This window comes from Nicotiana tomentosiformis, chromosome 10 (assembly GCF_000390325.3).
Source record: "Nicotiana tomentosiformis chromosome 10, ASM39032v3, whole genome shotgun sequence".
NCBI lineage: Eukaryota > Viridiplantae > Streptophyta > Magnoliopsida > Solanales > Solanaceae > Nicotiana > Nicotiana tomentosiformis.
The window spans coordinates 59,540,032-59,566,464 of record NC_090821.1 but is presented as its reverse complement, the minus strand read 5'-3'; the positions used below and the strand labels follow the sequence as shown (position 1 = coordinate 59,566,464).

Sequence of the window (26,433 nt, the reverse complement as noted above, 5' to 3'; positions counted from 1 at the left end):
CACACCCCCCATCTTTAGGTAGGCAGAGATTGTTCCATGAGGACCAGTGATAGTTGTTTTTTCCTTCAGAAGACCCCCAGAAGAAATTGTTAAAGTGTTTTTCCATAAGCTTGATGATGCCTTTGGGAGGGTTCATAACAGATAAAATGTAGGTAGTCAAGGATTGGAGGACATGTTTGATTAAGGTTATCTTCCCTCTGTAGGAAAGAATCTTCCCCTGCCAACCATTGAGTCTTTTCACAATTTTGGCTAGCATGCCATCAAAGATGCTAATTTTCTTCCTGCCATTGTAGATTGGACATCCGAGATAATTGAAGGGGAAGGGCTTGTCCATATAACCAGAATTTCTTATGATTCTATTAATTCTGCTACCAGAGGTGTTCGGAGCAGTAACAAAGAAACTCTTGTCGTTGTTCACTTTTTGACCTGATGGTTTTTTATACCTTTTTATTTGACTCTTAATGAGTTTTATCGAGTGCTTATCACCTCCAGTGAATATCATTATATCATCGACATAAGCAAGGTGAGTAATGATAGGCCCTCTATAGTCCATGGAGAATGGGGTAAAGTTGTTGTGAGTAGTAATATTGTTTAAGGACCTGGACAGTACCTCAGCTCCAATAATGAACAGGGAAGGAGATAGCGGATCAAATACTGAGATTTTTTAAAAATCGGATAAATTTTCTCTCTCCTATTTTCTTCCTTCTGATTTTCTCTCAATTCTTATTTTTATGTTTTAGAAGCTGGTTAACATGCACAAATTGAATCAAACATAATATACATGTAGCACATAAGATGCATCAGGATGGTCTTGTAATTATCGGGTACACTTGTCCTAGACGAACTCAACCCCTGTGTTGAGTCCCCAAAGTCAAATGCACATGATGCAAACAAACGTTCCTACTAGGGATCTGACATGAGGCTATGTTATTCTAGGTTTAAAATCATAGGGGGGATGTTTTAGACCTAGCTTACATAAGCGGATAGCTTGAGCCGAGGTGGTGGCAATATAGCGGGAGCACGAAAGTCTACCCGGCCTAGTTACTGATCCAGCCTCGTTCTATTTGGTATGACCTCTAACAGAAAAGTGGGCCACGCGCACGTGTGCACCATAAATTCAGAAGACTCAGAAGGGAGGCGTAACAAGGCAGTTATAGTTCAAATAATATCAAAGCGGTAAATGAGCGACAATTAGCACATTAGGCCCACAAACACAGTAATATTAACAATCAAAAAAGCCAAGTATAGATCACATTACAAGCTCGAATTCTGAACCCTGAACCAGAAGTTCTGGGTTCTTTTTCCCAGAAGAGTCGCCAAAGCTGTCACACCTCATTTTTACCCGAGGGATAGGGGAGTTTTTCTAATTAAAGTGACATTAATTGAAATGAGATTATTTATTTAATTTAGAGTCTCCACTTAGGATAATCTATGGTGTCCCAAGTCACCGGTTTATTTTAAAATCCCAAATCGAGGAAATTGACTCTTATTTATGGTCTGCGAACACAGAGGACCGGGTAAAAAATTCTGTTAACCCGGGAGAAGGTGTTAGGCATTTTCGGATTTTGTGGTTTTAGCACGGTCGCTTTAATCATACCTAGCTTAATTAATTATTTAATTACCTATTTTTAGAACCTATGTATGTTTACCTTTTACCACTTTTAATTATGGCATTTTATGGCTTTATCTTTGAGACGGATTATATGTGCGTGAATCCGTTTTATTTGGGACGCTAAAATCATGTCACGCGTACGTATACAAAATTTATCACGTTTTATTAATTATGAAGATTGGTTTTGGCCAAAGTCGCGCAAACGCATACTTTGATTTGTTTGTGAAAATCATTATTATGTCACGTGAACATGTACATAACTACGATGATTTGATTAATATAGAGCGCACTTGAAATATACTACTGTATTCATGAATTATTTTTCCTAAACTAATTTGAAAATTGTTGTAAAGTCAAAAGTTATGAAATGTATTTGTGTAGAACTAGAAGTATGGAATTTAATTACTAGAATTATTTACAAAATGAATTACTTTACTAAGTTATGAAAAGTATTTACAATTATTCATTATGGAAGAAATATGAGCTAACTTATGAATTTTATTACCATGGGCCATAGTACTTAAACCATCCGACCCAAAAATTTCTAAAGGCCCGATCTTTCTAATTTTAAAGTCAGAAAATTCCATGGCCCATTCTTCCTTAACATCAAAATTATTTCATGGCACATCAGCGTTCATATGGCCCAATTTCTTTTATACATTACTCTTGATTTACTCTAACATGAATTTTTACTTCTCAAAAATTATATTAAACAAATAATGATAGTGAAAGTTTCATGCCTTACTAATTCATGGAACTAAATATTCTATAAAACTAATCCATCAAAAAGATCTACATTTACTTTTATTTTTTAATTCTAACTTTCTTTTACTTTTTATTTTTTTTTAAATCTCCACATTCTTTTACTTTTATTTTTAAAATTTTTCACTTTATTTTACTTTTAAAAAAAACTAATTTCCACCTACTTTTACTTTTAATTTTTTATTCCATACTTTTAATTTTCCTATTATTTTATTCCCATCCAAAAATTAAAAAATAATTAATTTTTTGTTTTTTTAATTTATTTTATTTTAAAATAAAGATAAAAAATAAAAATAATACTAATAGTAATAATTTGACCTTTTAAATTATTTTTAATTCTACCTATATAAAAAAATGTAACAAATCTAAAAAATATATATTAAATTTCTAAAAATAAGGTGGTAAAAATTCAAATATAGTCAAAAATTAGGTGCTCACATCATCTAAAGATCTGCGTGGCTTCTTTACTTGTTCTGCGGCCGCAGAGGGAATTCTGCGGTCCGCACTTTTTTCTGCGGTCGTAGAAATCCTTCTGCGGACCGCACTTCTTATGTCCTGCACCCCTTGTTGCCTTGTGTGTCAGAACACTCCTTTTTGAGTCGGATTTCATCATGGGAGCCCAAACTTCTAATATTCCTGCAATTTGCACACTTTCATTGTTTTGAGAACATAAATCAATACTTTCAGAGTAAAATAAAAGCAAAAAGGTACTAATAAGTGGTCAAAATCTACACTTATCATTGACCATTCCCGGAACCGAACGAGCACAGCCTGAACCTTCATTACATATTGTTGCATGCATTCCTCCTTGGCTTTGAAGATCTCATAGACTAGATTTACAACTAATTGGGAGTCGTACTTGATTTCTCTGACCTCGGAGTTCAGTCCCCGAGTCAATTCGAGCCCTGCAATTAAAGCTTCATACTCCGCTTCATTGTTAAACAATGGAATAGTTCTTATGGGCTACCTTAGGGTTTCTCCCGAAGGCGTAGTTAATACTATGCTGAGCCCGGCCCCTTTCACATTGGAAGTTCCATCCGTGAATAAGGTCCAAACTCCTGATTTCGATTCCGACACCATTACTGCTTCTTTGGTAGCCAGAGATAAAAGTCCTCGACTTAAATCGGCCACAAAGTTGGCCAAAACCTGTAGCTTAATTGCAGTCCTAGGTTTATATTATATGTCAAATTCGCTCATTTCAACGGCCCACTTGGTCAGCCTACCTGAGAGTTCAGGTTTATGAAGAATATTCTGCGGGGGAAAAGTGGTCACCATAGTTATCGGGTGAAATTGAAAATAAGGCCTTAGTTTTCGAGCGGCTACTACGAGGACTAAGGCCAACTTTTCCAGATATGGGTAGCGACTTTTTGCTCCCGTTAAAATTTTACTAATGTAATAAATAGGAGATTGCATACCTTCATCCGTACGGACTAAAATGACACTTACCGCTACCTCCGAGACTGCTAAGTAGATCAACAGTTTTTCTCCTTCCTCTGGTTTTGATAGTAACGGAGGACTTTACAAATACCTTTTCAAATGCCTTTAAGATTGTTGACATTCCGGGGTCCTTTAAAAGTTGTTCTTCTTTTTTAGCAGCGAGAAGAAATAATGGCATTTCTCCGAAGAACGGGAAATTAATCTGCTCAAAGTGGCCAATCTCCCTGTTAGCCTTTGAACGTATTTTACGCTTGATAGCTGGTCTGGGATGTCTTTGATGGCTTTGATTTTATCGGGTTTAACCTCGATCCCCCTTTGTGACACAAGGAATCCCAGGAACTTACCGGAGCTGACCCTGAACGCACACTTCTCGGGGTTAAGCTTCATGTTATGTTTCCTTAGGATGTCAAAAGTTTCTTGCAAGTGTTTAAGATGATCACCTGCATTCAAAGACTTAGCAATCATATCATCTATATAAACTTCCATGGTTTTCCCTATTTGCTTTTCAAACATCTTGTTCACGAGCCGTTGATAAGTGACTCTGACATTCTTTAGCATGAAGGGCATCACATTGTAACAATATGTGCCAAAATTTGTGATAAACAAAGTTTTTTCCTGATCCTCCAGGTTCATTTTGATTTGGTTTTACCCGTAGTAGGCATCGAGGAAACTCATTAACTCGTGCCTGACCGTTGCATCAATCATTTGATCAATGTTTGGCAATGGGAACGAGTCTTTTGGGCACGCCTTATTTAAGTTCTTATAGTCTACGCACATGCAAAATTTATTATTCTTATTTGGAGCTACTAGTACATTAGCTAGCCAATCAGGATACTTTACCTCTTGGATTGAACCGATATCAAGCAAGCGAGTTACCTCTTCTTTGACAAATTTGTTCCTGACCTCGGCAATAGGACATTTTTTCTATCTTGCCGGAGGGATGCTGGGATCCAAGTTTAGCTTGTGCGCGGCCACTTCTGGCAGGATACCTGTCATATCCGCATGCGCCCACGCAAAATAATCGACATTAAAATTAAGGAATTCAATAAATACATACCTGAGTTTGGGGTGCAATCTTGTCCCCAAGTGGAACTTCCTCTCCAAGAACTTTTCGAATAATGCGACTTGCTCAAATTCTTCCGCTGTGGACTTTGTTGTGTCAGTCTCTTCTGGTACCTGGAAATACCTTGGCACCTGACAGGATTCCGATGACTCTTCCCCCTGGTTGACTTTGCTCGGCTCAGGAACAGGCGCCAGTTCCTGTAATTGTTTTGCTGCATGCTCCTTTCCTTTGCTACTAGAGACTGAGATTGCATTCAACTCCCTTGTTGTTGGTTGGTCACCTCCTATTTGTTTAATTCCCTTAGGAGTTGGGAATTTCAGCAATATTTCCACCGTAGTTAATTTTATCCCGCTTACTCAGAAATTCCCTGAGATGGCCATTTTTCAGCAATGTTGCCACCTTTTTACGCAGATGTCGGCAGTCCCCAGTCCGATGACCGTTCGTCTCGTGGTATTCGCACCATAAGTTAGGATCCTTTTGCTGGGATCGGATCTCATCGGCTTTGGGAACCATGTTTCTTTAATGTTCCCCATGGTGACGAGCGCAAAATATACTTAAATATACTCGCTAGTCGAATATAGTATAGAAAAAATATCGTATCCACAAGGATTGGATTTAAACAGTATTTTCGTAACTTCTAGTTTAATTGCTATCTAAGATGATCGACAATTTAGATTTGTGTGATTTAAAACTAAAATTAACTAAAAGTCTAAACTATTGGATAATGACAATCACAACAAGAGTAAGCAAAGAAGATATCAATGGGAGAAAATAGGGGTTGATTGGATAGGTGAAAGATAATTGTCTGGGATTAAATCTAGTTAATTCACTCATATTGCTCAAGTGAGTCTCTCGAATTCACTCAATTATTAGTTTAAACGTTCAGTAGAAACTCCTCTCTCGATTAAGTCTCAACCTCACAATATGAACCAATTTATGCTCGGTGGAGATATGCAAGAATTCGTATTGGATTGGTCTTTAGGAGAACCTTTTCCGATTATCCTCCTAACTAGGTCTAAACAATAATTCAACTAGCCTCTTTCGATTACTATCAAGAATTAATGAATTTAACCAACAAGATAGTGCAAAAACATCACAAGTTATGCCTCTTTCGATTACATGAACATGTAAAAGTATATGCAATAATTAAAACACCCAAAGCGATCCAATACATAAAAACTAGAGTTAATATCCGCAAACAATTCCCAATATACCAAATCCATCAATCCCTAAAGAGAACTAGTCTATAGATAACGAGTAATTCATCACAAATAAGTTTAAGTTAAAGGAAAACATACAATGATCCAAACTTTTGTCTTGAGTGAGGATTGAATGACGAAATCCTTGTGCTCTTGCTTCTACCACTTCTCCATAGCTTCCTTAGGTCTTAGATGTGTCAAAAGTCCCAAATATACCGTTTTTCCATGTATATATACCAAGTAGGATCGGGCCCAAACAAACACACCTTCTCATACGCGAAATAGGACTCTTTCCGGAATAGGACGTGCGCGGCCGCGCACCTGAGAGTGTGCTCGCTCATATGGCCGCGCACTTTGGAAGGTATTCCACCTCTCTTGCGCGCCCAGTGCACGCTCGCGCACCTGGGTGGCGTCCTGCTCGATTCTCCATTTCTTTCATTAAGTGCATGATTGTCCGTTGATCCCCAAACACGATCCCAACTTAATCCTTGATCTTTTACTCAGACTTCAAAGCTCCAGAATAGCTTGAATTCATTTTATAACATCTACATAGCTCGGGATCACTCCTACACGGCATAAAACACACAATTAGTGCAAAATACTAGCGATTAATGCTCAAACTCAATTAAAGTGAAGTAAATTAGAGTGAGATAAGAAACTAAAATACGCAATTATAGCCTACCATCACATGGCCGAAACCAGCTCCACTACACTAACGTTGAAGTTGTATTCGGAAAGCCTGGGGTAGGAAGAATCTCGAGAGCTTGGTGTTTCCTTGTCTTGTAACGACCTGTTATTTCGGTCGCGATCAGTTCTCTTATCTGTAGCGAATCTATCCGCCAATCGAAAACCTCTGCCACATCCTTCGGCCAGTTCATAGGGCAAAAATTGACTCCTTAACGATCGTCGATCTATGTTAAAATCATCTTTCGATTTCTCCTTATTCTCCGGTCCTGACCCTTGACCGACGCCGGGAAACCAAGTTGGTCATCTTCAATTCTTATCTTCGATTCGTACCGATTGTGAACATCCATCCAAGTTAATGCTTGGAACTCGAACAAACTTTCTTTCAACTTCCGGGAAGTGTCGGAGCTTCTCGGATTCAAACCTTTGGTGAATGCTTACCCGCCCATTTATTCGGTATGCTCGGTAGCAACAACATTTCCTTCTGGAATCTGGTTACAAAGTCCCGCAGCAACTCAGACTCTTCTTGCGCAATCCTGCATATATCGGCCTTTCGGGCCTGTACCTTTCTGGCCCCGGCATGGGCCTTGATGAAAGAGTATGCGATCATCTCAAAGGAGTCTATGGAATGCTTGGGCAAAAGCAAATACCACGTCAAGGCTCCCTTCATAAGAGTCTCCCCGAATTTCTTCAACAAAATAGACTCAATCTCGTGGGGAGCTAAATCGAGCCCCTTCACCGCCATTATATATGTGGTGATATGCTCTTGAGGATCTGAAGTCACATCGTACTTCGGTACGTCTGGCATTTTAAACCGCTTCAGGATCAATTTTGGTACCGCGCTTGGTTTGTATAGCAATTGCGTATACTTTTTGGAGTCCGACCCTTTCAGCACCGGTGGCGCACCCAGAATTTGATCCATTCAGGGGTTTACTTCCCTCATAAACCGCATGAGTTCGATTTTAAAGGGATCACTCTCGTTGTGATCGGATTCGCTCCCCCCGGCCCTATCGGAGCCGACCTCTTCCCTCGGGGTATTGTTGTCGACCCTCTTTGTTGTTTGATTTGCGGGAGCACCGTGAAGAACTGGACCTCGTCCATTCGCGTTGTTGGAAGCACCCGACAATGCCTGCTTCAGCTCCATCACGATCTTATCCTTTCATGTGAGATTGCCTATAATGGCCTCATGTTGCTCCTGCAAGACCCTGACTACTTCGACGACGTGCTCTTCTTTAGCATCATCAGGAGTCGCCTCCCGAACATATCGCAGATATCGGCTGTCGTGGATCGGCGTGGCCTCGTTTCCCTCGTTGCGGGTATCGCTGATAGAATCTTTGTGCTGAGGCTGATTTCCTTGGGCCTCAACGTTGTGTGTGTTGTTAACACCATTATCTGTCATTTTTAATAATTTTTGCTAAGGACAAAGAATCAAACAAGTTAGTAATAGATGCAGGGATCAATTCAATTACACGACTGTCTATGCCCCACGGTGGGCGCCAAACTGTTTACCCGTAGAACGGTACAATTAAATTTATACGTGGTTTATAGACAAGTGAATTAATTTGATCAAAAAATAATAGATGAACTAGACAAAAATATAAGACTTAGCTTTAAAATGCACGTGAACTATCTTAGTTCGGGCATAGAGCTACCGGGAGCAATAAGAACAGTGCAAGTAAGCAAGAAAGTAAAATGTTATTTGAGTTTTTGATAAAGTATAGTATATGCTTGTCAGAAAATTTGTCCTCTTACAATGCTGATAGAACTCACTATTTATAGTTGCACATAGGGAACAAGATCCTAGGATTAAGCTCATTTTTAATGATAATTATGAGGGCCATTGAAGAAAGTGTAACGGTGGACAATGAATGTCATATTCTCTGTAACGGATCATGCAATTAATGCTATAGAATATTCTTCATTTAATGCTACCGGATATTGATATTTATTTTGTCTTTATGAGTATCATTCTCTCCGATGACAAGCGAAATCATTGCATTCAGGTTTGGCTATCTTCTTTCTTCGATTCCACGTGTCGTTTTCTCATGTGATTATTAAATATGAACATATTTTACCTCATACAATCGTACCAATAATAATTTCGTCAGGATAGAAAAGAGAGCATAACATGTATGATAGCTCTAAGCCTTCAGTCGGAAGCAAACGGAACACAAGTAAAAGAAGAAAACAAGAAAATAATGTGACTGGATTAATCAGTTATCCCATCCCATTGCTCTAGCTTAGGGGGGATTCACGATATTACTTACGTGCTCACGTAAATTCAGTAGCTTATATTCAGATCTTGCATATATATTACTGTAAGAAATTTACTAGATATTTTTAGATAATTGACTATGAATTCATATATTATTGTAATATGAACTTGAGGTGGTTGTAGTAACATATAAAACTCAAATTCTAGATTGGTCGCTTCTTGCTATGAGCAGTAGTTCCCCTGCAAGCAAATAAAGTTTGCTTATAAGTTTTGTGTTATCTGTTACTCATTTCATTAGACATGATGGATGATGGGCTACTGTACTTGTAGGCCAAAAAGGTTTATCTCTAACGTGTTGTCCACAAATCATCAACCTAGTTTTTTTAATTTCTTTCTCCATTCAACTCTTTGCTTGCAAAGTTTTCTTTTGACTTTACCCCACTTTCTGAACTTTAATTTGTGATCCACATTTTAGGGCATCTATGTATATGCACTAACTCAACTTCTCTTTCCCTCTTGTTACCTAGTTATTAATTAGTTCCGTTGTTTTATATTAATTGATCGAATTCACTACCTTCAAGCTTGTAGTACTAATCTGGATATATAACAAAACAACGGTAAATGTTCCAAAACGAATCTCTGTTACCATCAAATTTAGCACTTCAATTTCTTCTTTAACACTAAATGTTCCATCTCGGCTGCTATCCGTTTAGCTCTTAAAATTTTAGACTAAAATTTCCATATCAATTCTCACAATTTTAAGGGTTATTTTCATTTGCTTTGGTGCTTTAGCCGATTGAACGCAATTCATTTTACTATAAGCAAATGTTTGCACAATTTCTGCATATGTCTCAAAGAAAATACGAGTAGCTAAAAAGAGTATTCCGAAACCAAGGTGTGAACCTAAAAGTTAAATATAACCTACTAATTTGAGCAAACATCACAAATAGACATATTACGACTAATATTGGACATAGTACATATAAAATTGAAAGGAAAATGCATTTATAGGTATAATGTCAAAACTTGAAGGCCTCATCAAGTCTCAAATTGTATTATCACTTCTTTTAATTTAAAAAAAAATCCTAACAATATATTAATTAGTTTTGCCTCTCAACTTCCCAGTTAACTATTTCTCCTTCCGTTTCATTCTATATATTGTGAACCTATTTGATATTTGGGTACGGAATTAAAAAAATTAATAGTCTTAAACATATTATAATATATTTATAGCTATAAGACTTTTAAAATTTATAATATTTTAAAACATGCAATAATATTTATACGGATATAAAATTTATCATTAGGAATAATATAAAAAAAAAAATAGTAAGTTAAACTTCTTTCAAACTGAAAAATATTTTTTTTTTTCAAATATAAGAAAATAATGTCAGATAAATTGAAATAGATGGAGTAATAAGAAGACAAAACCTAAATTAAAAAGTATGTATCAACTAATTAACTATGTTTAGATACTATATCAAGATGGGTTGTAGGAATCCCTTCCATGTATCAATTCTACTACTCAAGTGGAAAAATTAACAAAGGCACCAAAGGAGTGACTTCTCTTTTGTGATAATAAAAAAGGTGAAGGGACTAGTGGAAAAAATTCCAAAGGGGAAAAAGAATAGTTAAGAAAATGAAAAGCGAGCACTGGATAAAAGAAAAAGATACGAGGATTCCAATTCTTATCGTTAAACGAAAAAGAAAATCTAAACAGCTGTCTAATCGGCAAACGACAACCACGAAAACATTAGATTCTTCCGGAGAACGGGGACTACAAGATAGATGGTTGTCTGTGCTACACGTGTCAGTCACTGTGAGCTGGATTTGTACTTTACTTTTAAGATAAATGGGTCCCACAACATTCTATCTGTTGGCTGGCTTTTCTCCACGTGAATCTACTATCACGTGCTATAATTTTCTGATTGGCTTGCCCCTCGTGTTGAAAAGTTTACATATTTCACCTAATTAAATAACTTTTCAGTATTATAAATACTGAAATGTAGTAGTAATTGTGAATATTTATCTGCTCATGATATTTAAAAATTCTTTTTTTAGAAACGAACATCAGTATTCAAAATCAAGGAATTTTCAGAAATCACTATTGTTTAGTTACTATTAATTTTTTATAACTACCATATACATAATTACTTTCTATAGTTACTATTTAATTGTTATGGTAATATATTCGCGCTGATGTATTCATGAATACAACAGCAAAAAGCGCCTAAAATCAGGGCAGTCCAGCTGTACGCGTATGTATTCACGTGTATTCGTGCCATGTATTCATGAATACAGTAACGACAATCACCTTAAAAATATGTATGTCCAGCTGTCTAATAACAGAAATAATATCAATTAGTGTGATACACTCCTAATATAACTCAACAAAATCAATTCTAACATGTCTCATTGTCAACCCAATTAATTAGAATAATTTTTCACTTGTATATAACTTTTGTATTTAGTGTGTTTCAATATATATTTTTACTGTTGCATTCATTAGATTTAATATTTGTATTTACTGTATTCGTTATTTTATATTTAATGTATTCAAATGAATTTGTATTAACAGTATTTTAGTTATTCCTAATATATGTTATTACTGCTGTATTCACTATATTTTATTGGTTGTATTCACTGTATTTCTATTTGTATTTAGTATATTTTACTGTATTTCATTATATTTTAAAATTAAATGTATTCACTCTTTATATTCTGTTCTATTTTAATGTTTGTATTCAGTGTATTTCAATATTTATATCTTGTATTCATGCATGAATAGAAGTGTATTGTATTAAAAAAATACAAACCTTTGAAATATATAATACAGACAAAAGATAATGTATTTATACAAAAATACAATGTATTTGAGTGAATTTGTACAGAATACAATGTGTTTTGTATCATTATATGTGATTAAATAGCAAAAAAGAGAAGAAAGTTCGCTGGAGATAGCGTTTTCTGGCCAAGCAAAATATTGTAAACATTGTATTAAAACTAAAAATGGAGACGAACAAAAAATCCGGCCCTCAAATCTTCTCCGGCGTAAAAAATATTACAGTTTTCGTGTACAGGAATCCATTGCAATATCCGGCATAGAAGAAAGCCGCAGTCTCTTTCCTTCTAATATTGCAGTACAAATCCATTGCAAATATCTGGCGTAGAAACTAAGCAGTACAAATCCATTGCAATATCCGACGTATAAACTAAGCAGGTATTTTGCTCGAAGAGAGAGAGAGAAAGAAGAAAATTTTGTTGGGATTTTGAGAGAGAATCGTGTGTTAATTGAAAGAAAGAGAGAGAAGGAAGAGAGGGAACAACAACAACAATCCAGTATAATCCCACTAGTGAGGTATGGGGAGGGTAGTGTGTACGGAGACCTTACCCCTACCATGAGGTAGAGAGGCTTGGGGTCTGGGGAGGGTAGTGTATATGCAGACCTTACCCCTACCATGAGTTAGAGAGGCTGTTTCCAATAGACCCTCGACATCCTTCCCTCCAAGAACTCCACACCTTGCTCTTGGGGTGACTCGAACTCACAACCTCTTGGTTGGAAGTGGAGGTTGCTTACCATCTGAGCAACCCCTCTTGTCAATTGAAAGGGAGAGAAAAAATCTGAGAGAGAATCTTGTGTTAATTGAAAGAAAGAGAGTGAAAAAACATAAATAGCCTATTTCATGCATCAATGATAGTATATACCATAAATACTTATTTTGCTATAAAATATAAAAGGTAGCTATAGAAAATAATATTTTAAAATAATTTTGGTTTATAATAAATAGAGTGTATACATTTGTTATAGGAGGTAAAATTTCTTTCACGAATAGGTAACTTTTGTATATGAAATGAATTACTGGTAGAATATTGAAATATTGAATTGAGAAGTATTTCAAGAGAAACAATAATTTTCATTCATACTTTTTCAATTTTTACAATAAAAAAAGGCCTAAAAAATCTAGTAAAGCTTATGTCCCAATACAACACGGAGTCTTTTTTAATTTCAAAATTCAAATATTTTTTTTTTGTTTAATCAAATATTATCCAAACATCTATTATCATTACTAATTTTAATTATTTCTGTAGTCTAATTTCTTTTTTGTATTCCAGTAATTCAATTTCAACCTATCAAAGTTTGGACGAACTTGAAGAGTTACTGTCAAATGTTTTTTCTTCATGACTTAAAACGCAAAGATAGTACGACATTTTTAGTCAGACAAAGTGTCTAAACATATAAAGCAACTTGTCTAAGCTCTTTATCAAGTATCCTATTAAATCATATACAGTATATAGTAGTTCCATTATATACTCAACTACATTTTCCAGAAAGTTTGTCTTTTTGTTTTCTGGTTTATTCAATAGAAATTGCCGGTTCACATGGAATATGAAGTTAATTTTTAGTATCGACTTGATCGCTTCAACAACTTTTTTATTTTGATTATTTTTATTTGGCACTTTATCTGAAAAATTAATTCTAAAATTTCAGTCATTTGATAAAATAAAGAAAGAAATCAACTCTTACTATTCTAGAAAGGCATACAGTCGTTAATTTAAGGAAGATATAGGAGTAATTTACTTCTTTTCATGGCTTCTACCTTATCATATTACTTTTTTGTGATTGTTTGTGATTATGTTTTTCTTGAGCCGAGAGTCTATTAAAAATTAGTGTTTTAATAAGCTTTTTTGGAACTCGCCCCGGGGCTCGCCCCAGGGCGAGGCACTATTAAAACGCGCATCATGTGTGGGGCTTAGTTATGTGAGGTTTATATGCCTCAAGCACCTGATTGTGCGCCCTAAACACACTTAATGCTCAACGCTCGAGACTCGCCCAATATTTCTTATGCAAATATGTGTTGAATTCACTAATTAGCACTGTTCGCTCTCAAAATCTTTAACAAATAAATGATTAAAGTTCATTTTATCTTTAAAATTATGAAAATTGTGAATAACGCAAATACTAACCATAATATTCTATACTCCCTCCATTTCAATTTAGATGAGGTAGTTTGACTCGGCACTGAGTTTAAGAAGAAAAAAAAAGAATACTTTTAAAACTTGTGATCTTAAAAGCTTAAGGGGTAAAAGCTTTATGGGACCATGACATTTGTGTGGTTATAAAAGCTTCTCATTAAGGGTAAAATCAAGAGCTTAAAGTTGAATTATTTCCAACTGTATAAATGTGTCCTTCTTTTTGAAACAGACTAATAAAGAAAGTGTGTCATCTAAATTGAAACAGAAGGAGTACTTACTAATTGAGAGCATCGCGAGAGTGACTATCATTTGAATATGTCATCTGAAAATAGATAACAAAAATTTATATCTTTACTTGATAGATCTTCATGTCTTAGTTCTATGTCTCTCAAAATTATCATACATTTATTATTTTAATATTTAAAAATAATTTTATATTTACCCATGAGGAGTACTATTTTAAATTATAGTGTTAGTAAAATTTATTGAGTATTTACTTTTAATGAGGTAAAATATGTTGATAATATTTTTTATGAAATTATGATTTTTAATCGTTTGAAAGATTAGACGTTGTAGTTAATTTATATTTCGTAATAACTAACAGTATTGCATTATTATACTAGTAAAACATGCTAGATATTTTATTTTATATGACTTTCTTTAATTCTTTTTAGTTTTATTGAAGTTTAATGTATTTTTTTTTTATATTGTTTGTGTTATAATGCTATATTATTAAATCATAAATTAAAAAAATAAGATCTGTGGGGCGTACGGCTTTCACCTCGCCCCGTATTAAGTAAACTTCCCTACGTTACGCCCTCACCTTTTAATACTCTATTGGAAACAACTTCTCTACATCCACAAGGGTAAGATTAAGGTCTGCATACACATTACTCTTTCTAGATCCCACTATGTGAGATTACTCTTGGTATGTTATTGTTGTATAAGAGTAATTTAGTTAGATTAGCACTCTCGAATACAATAGTTTTTTCAATGGATATGTCAAAAGTAAAAAGGGACTGGAGGAATACTTTTTTATCCGCTTTTCTACAAAGTCTACTTTGAATTTGAATTCTCGCTCAATCCTCCAATTTACACTTACAACAACAATAACAACAATATACCCAGTATATTCTCACAGTATAGGATCTGTGAAAGGTAGTGTGTACGTTGACCTTAACCCTACCTTATGGAGGTAAAGAGAATATTTTTGGAAGACCCTCGGCTCAAGAAAAGCATATATCAATAGGTTAGAGAAAGAAAAATAAAAGTGAATGAGCCATGTTAAGACTACTAAAAATAAGAACAATAACAATAATAAAAATTAAAAATAAAAATAAAGCAATAAGCCAACCAAGCAAGGGTAACAACAGGTATTAGTAGATGTCAGATGATACTGATAAAATCTGAGATCTATCCACAGGAGCTCAGATTCTTACACATGTAACTGAAGAATCAACAGATTGAAGAAGGTCGTAGAGAGAGAAAGTAGAGAGAAGGAAGAGAAATATCATTTATGTGTTAAGTGTCTTTTGGAATACACAATACTTAACTAATATAACCACTTCACGTTAGTTAGTGGAGGAGCAGTGTGAAATTACAAAATTACCCCTCACTTAGTACACTAAACTACCCTTCACTCAATGCTCCCCCTCAAGCTAATGGGTGAAAGACATGAAACACGCCAAGCTTGGATAAGAGAAGTTGATGCTGAGCAGTAGGTAAGCCTTTGGTCAGTAGGTTTGCAAGCTGTTGAGTGGAGGAAACATGATGAGGAAGAATAAGCCCAGACTTGATTTTTTCGCGCACAAAGTGACAATCAAGCTCAATGTGTTTGGTGCGCTCATGAAAAATGGGATTGCTAGCAATTTGGATTGCTGCTTTATTATCGCAGAACATGGACATAGGTTGGGATATAGTGAGTCCCAACTCCTGTAATAGACCAACAACCCAAGTAACTTCAGTTATTGCTGCTGCCATGCTATTATATTCAGCTTCTGCGGAGCTTCTACTTACAATATGTTGTTTCTTAGACTTCCATGAAATGAGTGCCTCCCCTAATTTGACAACATATCCAACGATTGACCTCTTTGTATTAGGGCAGGAGGCCCAATCTGAGTCACAATAGGCAGACAAATTGGTGATAGGACCAGCAGGCAATAACACACCTAAACCAGGAGAACCTTTGAGGTATTTAACCACTCTAAAGGCTGCCTCCAAGTGTGATTGTTTAGGTCTCTGCATGAACTAGCTTAAACTCTGAACTGCAAAGCTAATGTCTGGTCTAGTGATGGTGAGATACAGGAGCTTCCTAATTAATTGCTGGTATGCTGTGACATCTTCAAGCTCTAAATCATCAGTTTTTCCTACATGAGCATCATAATAAACAATGGTCAATTTTTGATTGAGTTCCAAAGGTGTCTTAGCAGGTTTACATCCACTCAAGCCAATTTGAGAAATAATCTCCAAGGCATACTTTCTTTGGTTAAGCAATGTCCCTCTTTTGGATCTCAACACTTCAATTCCAAGAAAGTATCTCAACTCTCCAAGGTCCTTAACCTTAAATCAATTGTGCAGGGTTATTTTTGCATCTTCTATCAGTGTTAGATGATTACCAGTAATCAGCAAATCATCCACATAGATGATGATGACTACTAAACCATCTCCTTATTTTTTAGTAAATAAAGAGTGATCAAATACACTTTGATTGTATCCACTCTCTATCAAAGCTTTAGTAAGCTTAATATTCTATTGTCTGGAGGCTTGTTTGAGCCCATATAAAGACTTCAGAAGTATACACACTTTGTTCTTCCCCTGTTTGGTAAACCCTTGGGGCAAACTCATATAAACTTCTTCATATAAATTACTTTGTAGAAAGGCATTATTGACATCCATTTGATACAAAGGCCAACCTTTGGAAGCGGCTATAGTGATAACAAGTCTCACTGTGACCATTTTGGCCACAAGTGAGAAAGTATCATGATAATCAAGCCCTTCCTTTTGATTATATCCTTTGGCAACCAAACGAGCCTTGAATCTTTCTACTTCTCCATTTGCTTTGTATTTGACTTTGTAGACCCATTTAGATCCAATGGATTGCTTGCCTATAGGTAAATCAACCAGTTCCCAAGTGCCATTATCTTCAAGTGCTTGTATCTCTTGATGCATGGCTTCAACCCATCTGTCATCCTGAACTGCCTCCTTAAAAGAGCTAGGCTCAATACAAGCTGAAAAGGCCTTCAAATAGGACTGGTATCTTATTGTTAGATTCCCATAGTATACCCTTTTGGACAAAGGATAAAGGCACTGACCAGCAGTACTCTTTGTTGTCACATAATCCTTTAGCTAAATGGGAGGTTTGGATATTCTTCCCCCTTTTCTGATATCATGGGCTATCTCCTGAACTGGTGGTTGTTGAATGGAAGTTTCTGGTGACTGTGGTGACATTGCCGTGTCATTTAAAGTATCTTGTGGAGTGTCTGCTGTTGGTGTCAATGTTTCTTTTGAAACTGCATCAGGTGATATAGCAATATGATTCTCATGAGCTTTAGGCAAAAATTTAGCATGTGTCACTTGATGCTGAGCATCATTATCATCATCTAGTTGACTTGTTGATTCATTTTCAATATTAGGCTGAACTGATTGTACTACCAGCTCTGAGTGTTTGAGAAATAACTAAGCAGAATCCAGTTCAGCATTCTTGAATGGAAATACATCCTCCCTAAAGCTAACATCCCTGCTGACCAGAAAGACTTTCCTTTCTAGATTATAAAGCATGTAGCCCTTCTGAGTTGTTGAGTATCCCACTAATACACTTTTGTTTGCTCTTGGACTAAATTTATCTCCTTTTAGGAGGTTACTAGCATAACATAGACAACCAAATACCCTAAGGTGATTTATATCAGGTGGTTTATTGTATATGAGTTCATGAGGTGACTTTCCTTTCAAAACAGAAGTAGGTCATTTGTTAAGCAAATACACATCAGTTTTTACATATTCTCCCCAAAACCTGTTAGGAATTGAACTTTGGAACTTCAAAGCTCTAGCTACTTCCAGAATGTATCTATACTTCCTTTCTACTACCCCATTCTGTTGAGGTGTGTAGGGACAACTACTCTGGTAAATAATTCCTAATGAAGAAAATAGTTCATTGCAGCCAGAGTTAAAGAATTCAGTGTCATTGTCAGATCCCAGTGTTTTAATAGTCACACCAAATTGATTTTTAACCATTGAAAAGAAGCTCTTCAATACAACAATTACTTCACTCTTTGATTGCAACAAACATACCCAAGTGAATCTACTGTAATCATCTACCACTGTAACAAAGTAGTGTTTCCTGTCATATGTAGGTATTCTATGAGGTCCCCATACATCTACATGAATAAGCTGGAAAATACTAACAACATTATTACTACTAGATGGAAACTTTAGCCTTCTCTGCTTAGCCAAGGGGCATATATCATAACTATGTTGTACTCTACTGTCCATTAAGTTTCTCAACTGGTGGATATATTGCATTACTTTTATTGAAGGGTGTCCTAGTCTCATATTCCATAGAGCTGAGTTATTTGAACTATTGTTGACCATTGCTGCTGCAGGTATTGATCTCTTCTACAGAAGGTACAATCCGTATGATTCCTTACCAATCCCCATAACCTTCCCATTGTAAAGACCATGCAGTACACAGAAGTTAGGGAAGAACATTGCAATACAACTCAGTTCCTTGGTCAGTTTTGAAACAGACAATAAGTTGAACTTAAAGTCAGAAATATGTAAAACATCCTTTAAAACTTGATTGCCCAGTATAGAGACACTTCCTGTATGGGATACTTTGCACTTATTCCCTGTTGGTACTTGCACTCCACTATTATTATGTAAGATACAATCCTTAATATCATGCATAATCTCCTTATAAAAAGTAATATGATATGAAGCACCTGAATCTCATATCCATTCACAATCAAAGGCATTTGATAACAATGCAGTTATACCTGCCATAAGTGAGTGACAATCACCTGTGCCTTGTTTGTTCAGAAGGTTTAGCAGCTGCTTGTATTGATCCTTTGTGAAGAAGTTCCCCTGTGTAGGATGAGTATCTGATAAATTCCCTGTCTCAGCAACAACATCATTAGCATAGGATTTGACACCTTGTATCTTCACTTTCTTCTTACTCTTGAAATCCGGGGAGTACCCTATGATCTTATAAAATTTTTCCTTTAAGTGACCTTTGTAGCCGCAAAATTCACAAATCAACCCTGGTTTTATTGCCTTGAATCCCTAAGTGAATGTCTGATTTTATCCAGTTACCATGGTCAAAGCCTCACTGTTAGATTCTCATGTTCCAAGAGTTCTTTGGCTCTCTTCTTGTATGACCAAGGCATATGACTGATTGACTGTCAACATATGTGTTTTGAGTAACACCCGGCTCCTCACATGGCTATAACTTTCGTTTAGGCCAACCAGAAACTGTAAAAGTCTCAGATTTTTGAACTGTTCAATGAAAGGCCTTGTTTCCTCACAATCACACGCAGGTCCTGCCACTAACAAGTCCATTTCATCCCAAAGATCCTTCATTTTGGAGTAGTAACCAATGACTGAATCTGTACCTTGATTTAATGATCCTATCATTTTCCACCGCTGATATGTTTGAGTTAAATTTGATTTGTCAAATCATTCCTTAAACTCGCTCCAAACTTTTGCTCCATTTGATGCATAAATGATGCTAGGTTGCAGTTCCACCGCCACTATTTTTCCTATACACGACAGCACCATAGCATTGCATCTTTCCCATTGATTTGCTAATTCGCTTTTAAATGAACCTTTTACACAAGTTCCTTTTATGAACCCTAATTTGTTTTTTTTACCAACAGTGTCGTTCGCATAGCTCGACTCCACAGACCATAATTTTCTGGACCTGTAAGTTTTATGTTGATCAATGTCACACCGGGTGTGTCTGATTCTCTCAAGTACAAAGGATGATTATGATCAATTCGAGGAATTTCTGCTTATCCCATGGCCGCTCAGCTTCAGCAATGGCTTTCTATTGAAACACTGGAATTTTGGTCCTAAATCTCGATCGATCGCTCTGATATCATGATAGAATCTGATATCTATCCATACGAGCTCAGATTCTTACACATGCAACTGAAGAATCAACAGATTGAAGAAGGACGTAGAGAGAGAAAGTAGAGAGAATGAAGAGAAATATCATTTATGTGTTAACTGTCTTTTTGGAATACACAGTACTTAACTAATATAACTATTTCACGTTAGTTAGTGGAGGAGCAGTGTAAAATTACAAAATTACCCCTCACTTAGTACACTAAACTACCCTTCACTCAATAGATACAATACTACGGAAATAAAATGATGTTGCAGAGATAGTGTCACAAACTCGGCAAACTACTAACCTTCTACCCCAATCCTCGGCCTCTAGATCCTCCTATCTATGGTCATGTCCTCAGTAAGCTGAAGATACATGTCCTGTCTAATCACTTCTCCCCAATACTTCTTCGGTCTTCCCCTACCCCTCCTTAGACCCACAATCGCCAGCTTCTCACACTTGTTCACTAGGCATCTGTGCATCCCCTCTTCATATGCCCGAACTACCTTAGTCTTGCTTCTCTCATCTTGTCAACTATGGGAGCCACCCCCACCTTATCTCGAATAACTTCTTTCTTAATCATGTCCTTCCTATATGCCCACACATCCATCTCAGCATCCTCATCTCTGCAACTTGCATCTTTTGAGCATGAGAGTTTTTAACTGGCCAATATTTTGCCCCGTACAACATGAATGGTCGAAAAACCATTCTATAAAACTTACCTTTAAGTATTTGTGGCACATTCTTATCACACAAAATATCGATGCGAGATTTTATTTCATCCACGCCATTCCAATACGGTGTGAGACATCATCATCAATCTCTTCATTTTATTGGATTATGCACCTAAAATATTTAAAACTACCTTTCTTAGGAATGACTTGTGTATCAATCCTCACTTCTACATTTTCCTCCTGAGTTACTTCACTGAACTTGCACTCCATGTATTCCATCTTAGTCCTGCTCAGCCCGAACCCTTTAAACTTCAGTGTCTGTCTCCAAACATCTAATCTACCGTTAACCCGACCACATATCTCGTCAATCAATATTATATCATCAACAAATAACATACATCATGGCACCTACCCTTGGATATGTCGCGTCAATACATCCATCACTAAAGCAAATAAAAACGGGCTAAGGGATGATCCCTGATGTAACCCATCAATACTAGGGAGTGCTCTGACTCTCCACCCACTGTCCTAACCCGGGTCTTGTCTCCATCTACATGTCCTTAATTGTCTAATGTATACCATAGGTATATCTCTAGCCTCTAAGCATCTCCTTAAAACCTCCCCAGGAACTTTGTCGTATGTTTTTTCTAGGTCAATAAACACCATGTGTAAGTCCCCCTTCCCCTCCTTGTACTACTCCACCAATCCTCAAATTTGCACTTATCTAGTCACATTCTCAATTCACTAACTAACTATAAATATTTATTTTTGTAGAATCCCGAACTAAAATTCATAATATTCAATTTCGAATCCGCCTCAAATTGTATTTATAGAGTGGGGAAGGACTAAGTGGGCGTTTGGACATAAGAATTGTAAAATTCCAACAAAAGGTGAATTTTTTTTTCAAGTAAAAATGGTATTTAAAAATTAGAGTTGTGTTTGGACATGAATATAATTTTGGATTATTTTTTGAATTTCTGTGAGTGATTTGAGTGAAAATTTTGAAAATCAGCTTTTTAAAAATTTTTAAATTTTTGAAAAAATCCAAAATTTATTTTTAAGTGAAATTAAAAATTTTATAGCCTCGAAAAAAAGTGAAAAAATTCTTACGTCCAAACGGGCTCTAAATAAAACAGAAATAGGGTTAGGGCATATCTATTGAGAAGAAAAGCATAGTCAAATTGGGAAAGTGCTGCTGACATGGACAAAAAGGAAATGGAAAATATAGTACAAAAAGCACTCACCTTTTTTTTTTTTTCTTTTCTTTTTCTTTTAAGGCAACTTTATTGTTTTGGTTGGGTACGGAATCAAAAAAACAGCAAACAAACCACACACTTGGAAAGAACAAAACCGCTCTCCCCCCTCAAACAAAGCAAATCAAGATTTCCCCGTTGCCACAAAAACTTGTGGCTCTATATCCTTTCCCTTTACTGACGTGTCACCCCCACCCCCCAACTCTAAAACCCCTTCTTCTTCTCTTCTTCCTCTGTATGTAGTCCAAAGTCCAAACTATAAGACACAAACCATCACAGAAACAAAACAAGAAGATAAATATTTGTTCCCATCTTACCATCTTTCAACCTCCAAATTTTAGAAAAAATTAACCATAGTACAGAAAAACCAAGAACAGGAAACGGAAAAGGAGTGTAATTTCCTTTTGTGTAAAAGCAGAACAGAACAGAAGAATTCTAAGTAATTGGAATGTCAGAAGTTCGAGACCCTGAGATTAAGCTGTTTGGTCAAACGATTGGTTTGACACAGGAAAGAGGTCTATGGAATCGAAAAAGCTCGTCGTATTCAACTTCAACTGCTTCAAATGAAGATAAGGTAAAAAGATTTTGAGTTTTTCTATATGTCACAAAGTCTATATTTGAGTATGCTTTCACCATATTGTTTCCAAATATATGATGAGTTTAATGAAAATGGAATTGGGGTCACTTTTTTTAGTATGTTGGTGTTTTTTCTTTTGAAAATTTTCAATCTTTCTTGATATAACATCTTTCCTTATGGCGAGGGTTTATCAGAAATGGTCTGTTTCTAGCTTTCCCAAGATAGGCGTAAGTTCTGCGTACACACTATTGTATTTGTTGTTAGTTATCGATCTTTCTTGATATCATAGCCTAAAATGGAAATGTAAAAACTAGCTTTGTCATCATTTTGTCTATTGGAATTTTATGTTTTGGGAATTAGTTTGGTACTATTTGGGAGTCAGACTGAGGTTTTGAGCTTCAGGGAAATCTCATTTGGTGCTCTCGTTTTTTTGGGTTTTGTTTTTTGTTTTTTCAATTTAGATACCATAAAGCTGTGTCTTTTCAATCTGACCAAGAGACTGAACTTTTGGTCAGTTTCTTGCTGTTTGATCTGTTTTCTGTGAGTCTCTTGTTCTATTTAGTCATCTTAATAATAAAAAAAAAGCTCTTATTTTATTTTTCTTATATTTTCTCCTGCTGGTCTGAGATGAATTTAAACTGAGAAACATGGTCGCAAAGAGTTTATATAGTCGACCTCAACTTGTTTGAGGTCAAGACGTAGACACCTAGTTGTTGTGATATATTTTCCCTTGCTGGGGTAATCCAGTCAATTTTGTTTAATTGCCTTTAGATTGCTTCTGCAAAATTTCTAGTATTTCACTTTTAGATCTTCTTTACCAAAAGGGAAAAATAAAATGAAGGTTAGTTTAAAGAAATTTCTACAGTAACATATTGAGAGTTTTAATGGCCTGTTATTGGATTTTGATTAATTCCAATACATCTATATCATGCCAAATCCTTATTACTTATGCTAAGACAATAATTTATCATCTTATCGGTAACGAATAGTTTTGATTGTTGTGAGAGAGCTCAAAATTAACCTTTTTTTTTCTTTTCATCCGACCAGATCATTTCAAAAGGAGAATTTACACAAAGCAAACAAGATAATGAACTTGTCGATCCAACTGCAGACTCGTTGGTTGAACCAGAAACATCATCCGGTATAAGTGATGAACTTAAGATACAGGATGCGGATAAAGAAACACTATCGCCAAAATCTATTGAGGAAGAAGATTCGAGTGAGGAAAAGACACTCAAGAAGCCTGATAAATTAGTTCCATGTCCGCGATGTAATAGCATGGAAACAAAGTTCTGTTATTATAACAATTACAACGTAAACCAGCCCCGTTATTTTTGCAAGAATTGCCAGAGATATTGGACTGCTGGTGGAACAATGAGGAATGTGCCTGTTGGTTCTGGCCGTCGCAAGAACAAAAGTTCTTCCACTTCAAATTATGGAATGCATCTTCCTGCTTTAAGCGCGAACGAGACTGTCCTAACATTTGGATCAGATAAACCTCTTTGTGATTCCATGGTTTCTGTATTAAACATAGCTGAGAAAGAAATTGGAAATGATCAGTCAAATGGAGTTTGTAGTACATCCTCAGTTATAACTGAGAAAGAAAAAAATTCTAGTACACATGATTTAACCTGGAAAAATTTTCAGGCATTTCATCCTCAAGTACCCTACTTTCTAGGCGCTCCGTGGCCTTATTCTGGATTTCCAGTATCATTCTATCCAGCACAACCTTACTGGGGCTGCACCGTAGCAAGCCCTTGGAACGTACCGTGGCTATCTTCTGATCAATCGGTCCATAACACCGGTCCTACTTCACCGACATTAGGGAAACATTCTCGGGATGGAAGCAAGCTTAGTACATCACAATCAGGGAGAGAAGGAGAGAGATGTGTACTGATTCCTAAGACATTAAGGATTGATGATCCAAATGAAGCGGCGAAAAGCTCTATATGGTCAACACTAGGTATCAAGAATGAGAAGATTGATTCGGTTCGTGGGGCTAGGCTCTTCAAAGCCTTTAATACAAAAGCTGATCATAGAAACCGTGAATCTGATGCTTCTTTCGTACTGCAAGCTAATCCAGCAGCCTTATCTAGATCGCTTAATTTCCGTGAGAGCACACAATGAGACTCAAATTTGCGTTAACTCGTTCCCAAGGAAGCAGAAGCAGTATTACTGATGTTAGTGCAGCAGCTAGTTTTTGGTAGCAGCATAAGTTAGTTGTTCAAAATATAAGCATTTATAGTTTTGCAGTATGTGTACTTTGTACATAAACCTGTAGAGTTTTAATAGATAGAGAAAATAAGATGCAGCTGAAGATTCTGCAGTCGTAAATCTGGAATATTTTTTGCTTTGAGATATTATATATGAAGTTTTTACTGACTTCTGATATTGATAGTTTTATTGTGGTTTTTGCATTACTTTTGTGATAGGTTTATCCTATCATTATGGACTTTGTAGTTCATGTGAAGATTAACTTTTTTTTGGCTAAGGAAATAAACTATTTATGAACCTATTACAGACTCCTTTAATATTATGGTCTGTTTCAGTACTTAAAACTGACAGTAAAGAGCATCAAAGGTCAAAAGGAAATGTTTTCAGTCTTTGACATCCCATTATACAAATTTCACTGCAGTTTCTTAATGGTAGGTTAATAACATATTACCAACAACAACGACAAACCGAGTGCAAAGTGGGGTCTGGGAAGGGTAGAATGTACGCAAATCTTACCCCTACCTTGTGAAGGTAGAGAGATTGTTTCCAACAAACTCTCGGCTCAAGGTAAGTGAATGATAGATTATCATTCTCAATAAAGGGTTTCCACAAAAATTACAAATTACAAGACTTCCCCTCCATTCCATGACAAGCTGCATCAAAAAACTTATTCCCACTTGGCAGCACGAAACCAGAAAGTTTTTCAAGGGCATTTAAACTTGAAAGAAGTTAAAAAACTTTGATAAACACATGTGCTCAATATATATTATATACCTCTAAAACCTAATAATTTATCTATATTCCGACGAAAACATGTACAATGTAATTTTCCGACGAAAACCACCCTCACAAGAGTGTAGCTTCGCCCCTGCTACCTAGCGTTTATATCAAATTAATACAAAACTCGTATTTTTTATACAGACATTTTATTTAACTATAGTTAAGTAATATGTGTTCTCACTTTAATTTGTAGCTGTTAGTTTAATTTCTTAATTTGGTATAAACGAGTGTAAATATTTATTGGCTGCTGTTGACACAAGTGTACAAGACTCGCCAAAACAAAATCCGTTTTCAAAATCACCACTACCAAGTATTTGAACTTCAGCCACAAATTATGATACTTGTTAGGATAAACATTATGTTAGGTAGAGTATGAGGGGCCAACAAATGCAAAAACAGCTACTAGGAAAAAAGAGAAAAATGACTATAAATTAGATATTAATAATATTATAGGAAGAATAACATAGGACATGGTAGGTCCCTCATATTTTGTGCGGATAGACTAGAATTATTTGGAAGAAAAGAGCCAAGGTACCTTTCTCTTTCAGAGGAAAAAGGATCTATCCTTAATTCCTTACAGATGCCAAAAAGGTGGAAATTTGAGGATAAAGTTTTCTTTTTCTTCTTCCTTTTTGGTGCCTTTTTCTAATATTCATTTTCAGTTTCTAGGTATCAACCAAAGAGAGGCAGACATATATATGTGCTGACAATGTGGTAGATATATGTCACAATAATAATAAAGTTGTTATAAGAAAAATCAAATTATGGTGGATGTCTACTCTTCCTCCGTGATCATCTCAAATGCTTAATGACATATTCAATGACATATTTCTATGCTTAATGACATATTCAATGACATATTTTTCTTCACTTTTCATGCCTATAT

General features: G+C 35.9%; 1 protein-coding gene across 1 annotated transcript; it reads left to right on the top strand.

Annotated features, from left to right (window-relative positions):
- The first annotated feature begins 22,131 nt into the window (after positions 1-22,131).
- LOC104088871 (cyclic dof factor 1-like) lies at positions 22,132-24,944 on the top strand. The gene is made up of 2 exons (XM_009593616.4): positions 22,132-22,550; positions 23,601-24,944. The coding sequence occupies exons 1-2, from the start codon at positions 22,425-22,427 to the stop codon at positions 24,678-24,680; spliced, it is 1,206 nt and encodes a 401-aa protein (XP_009591911.1). The 5' UTR covers positions 22,132-22,424; the 3' UTR covers positions 24,681-24,944.
- The last annotated feature ends 1,489 nt before the right edge of the window (positions 24,945-26,433 follow it).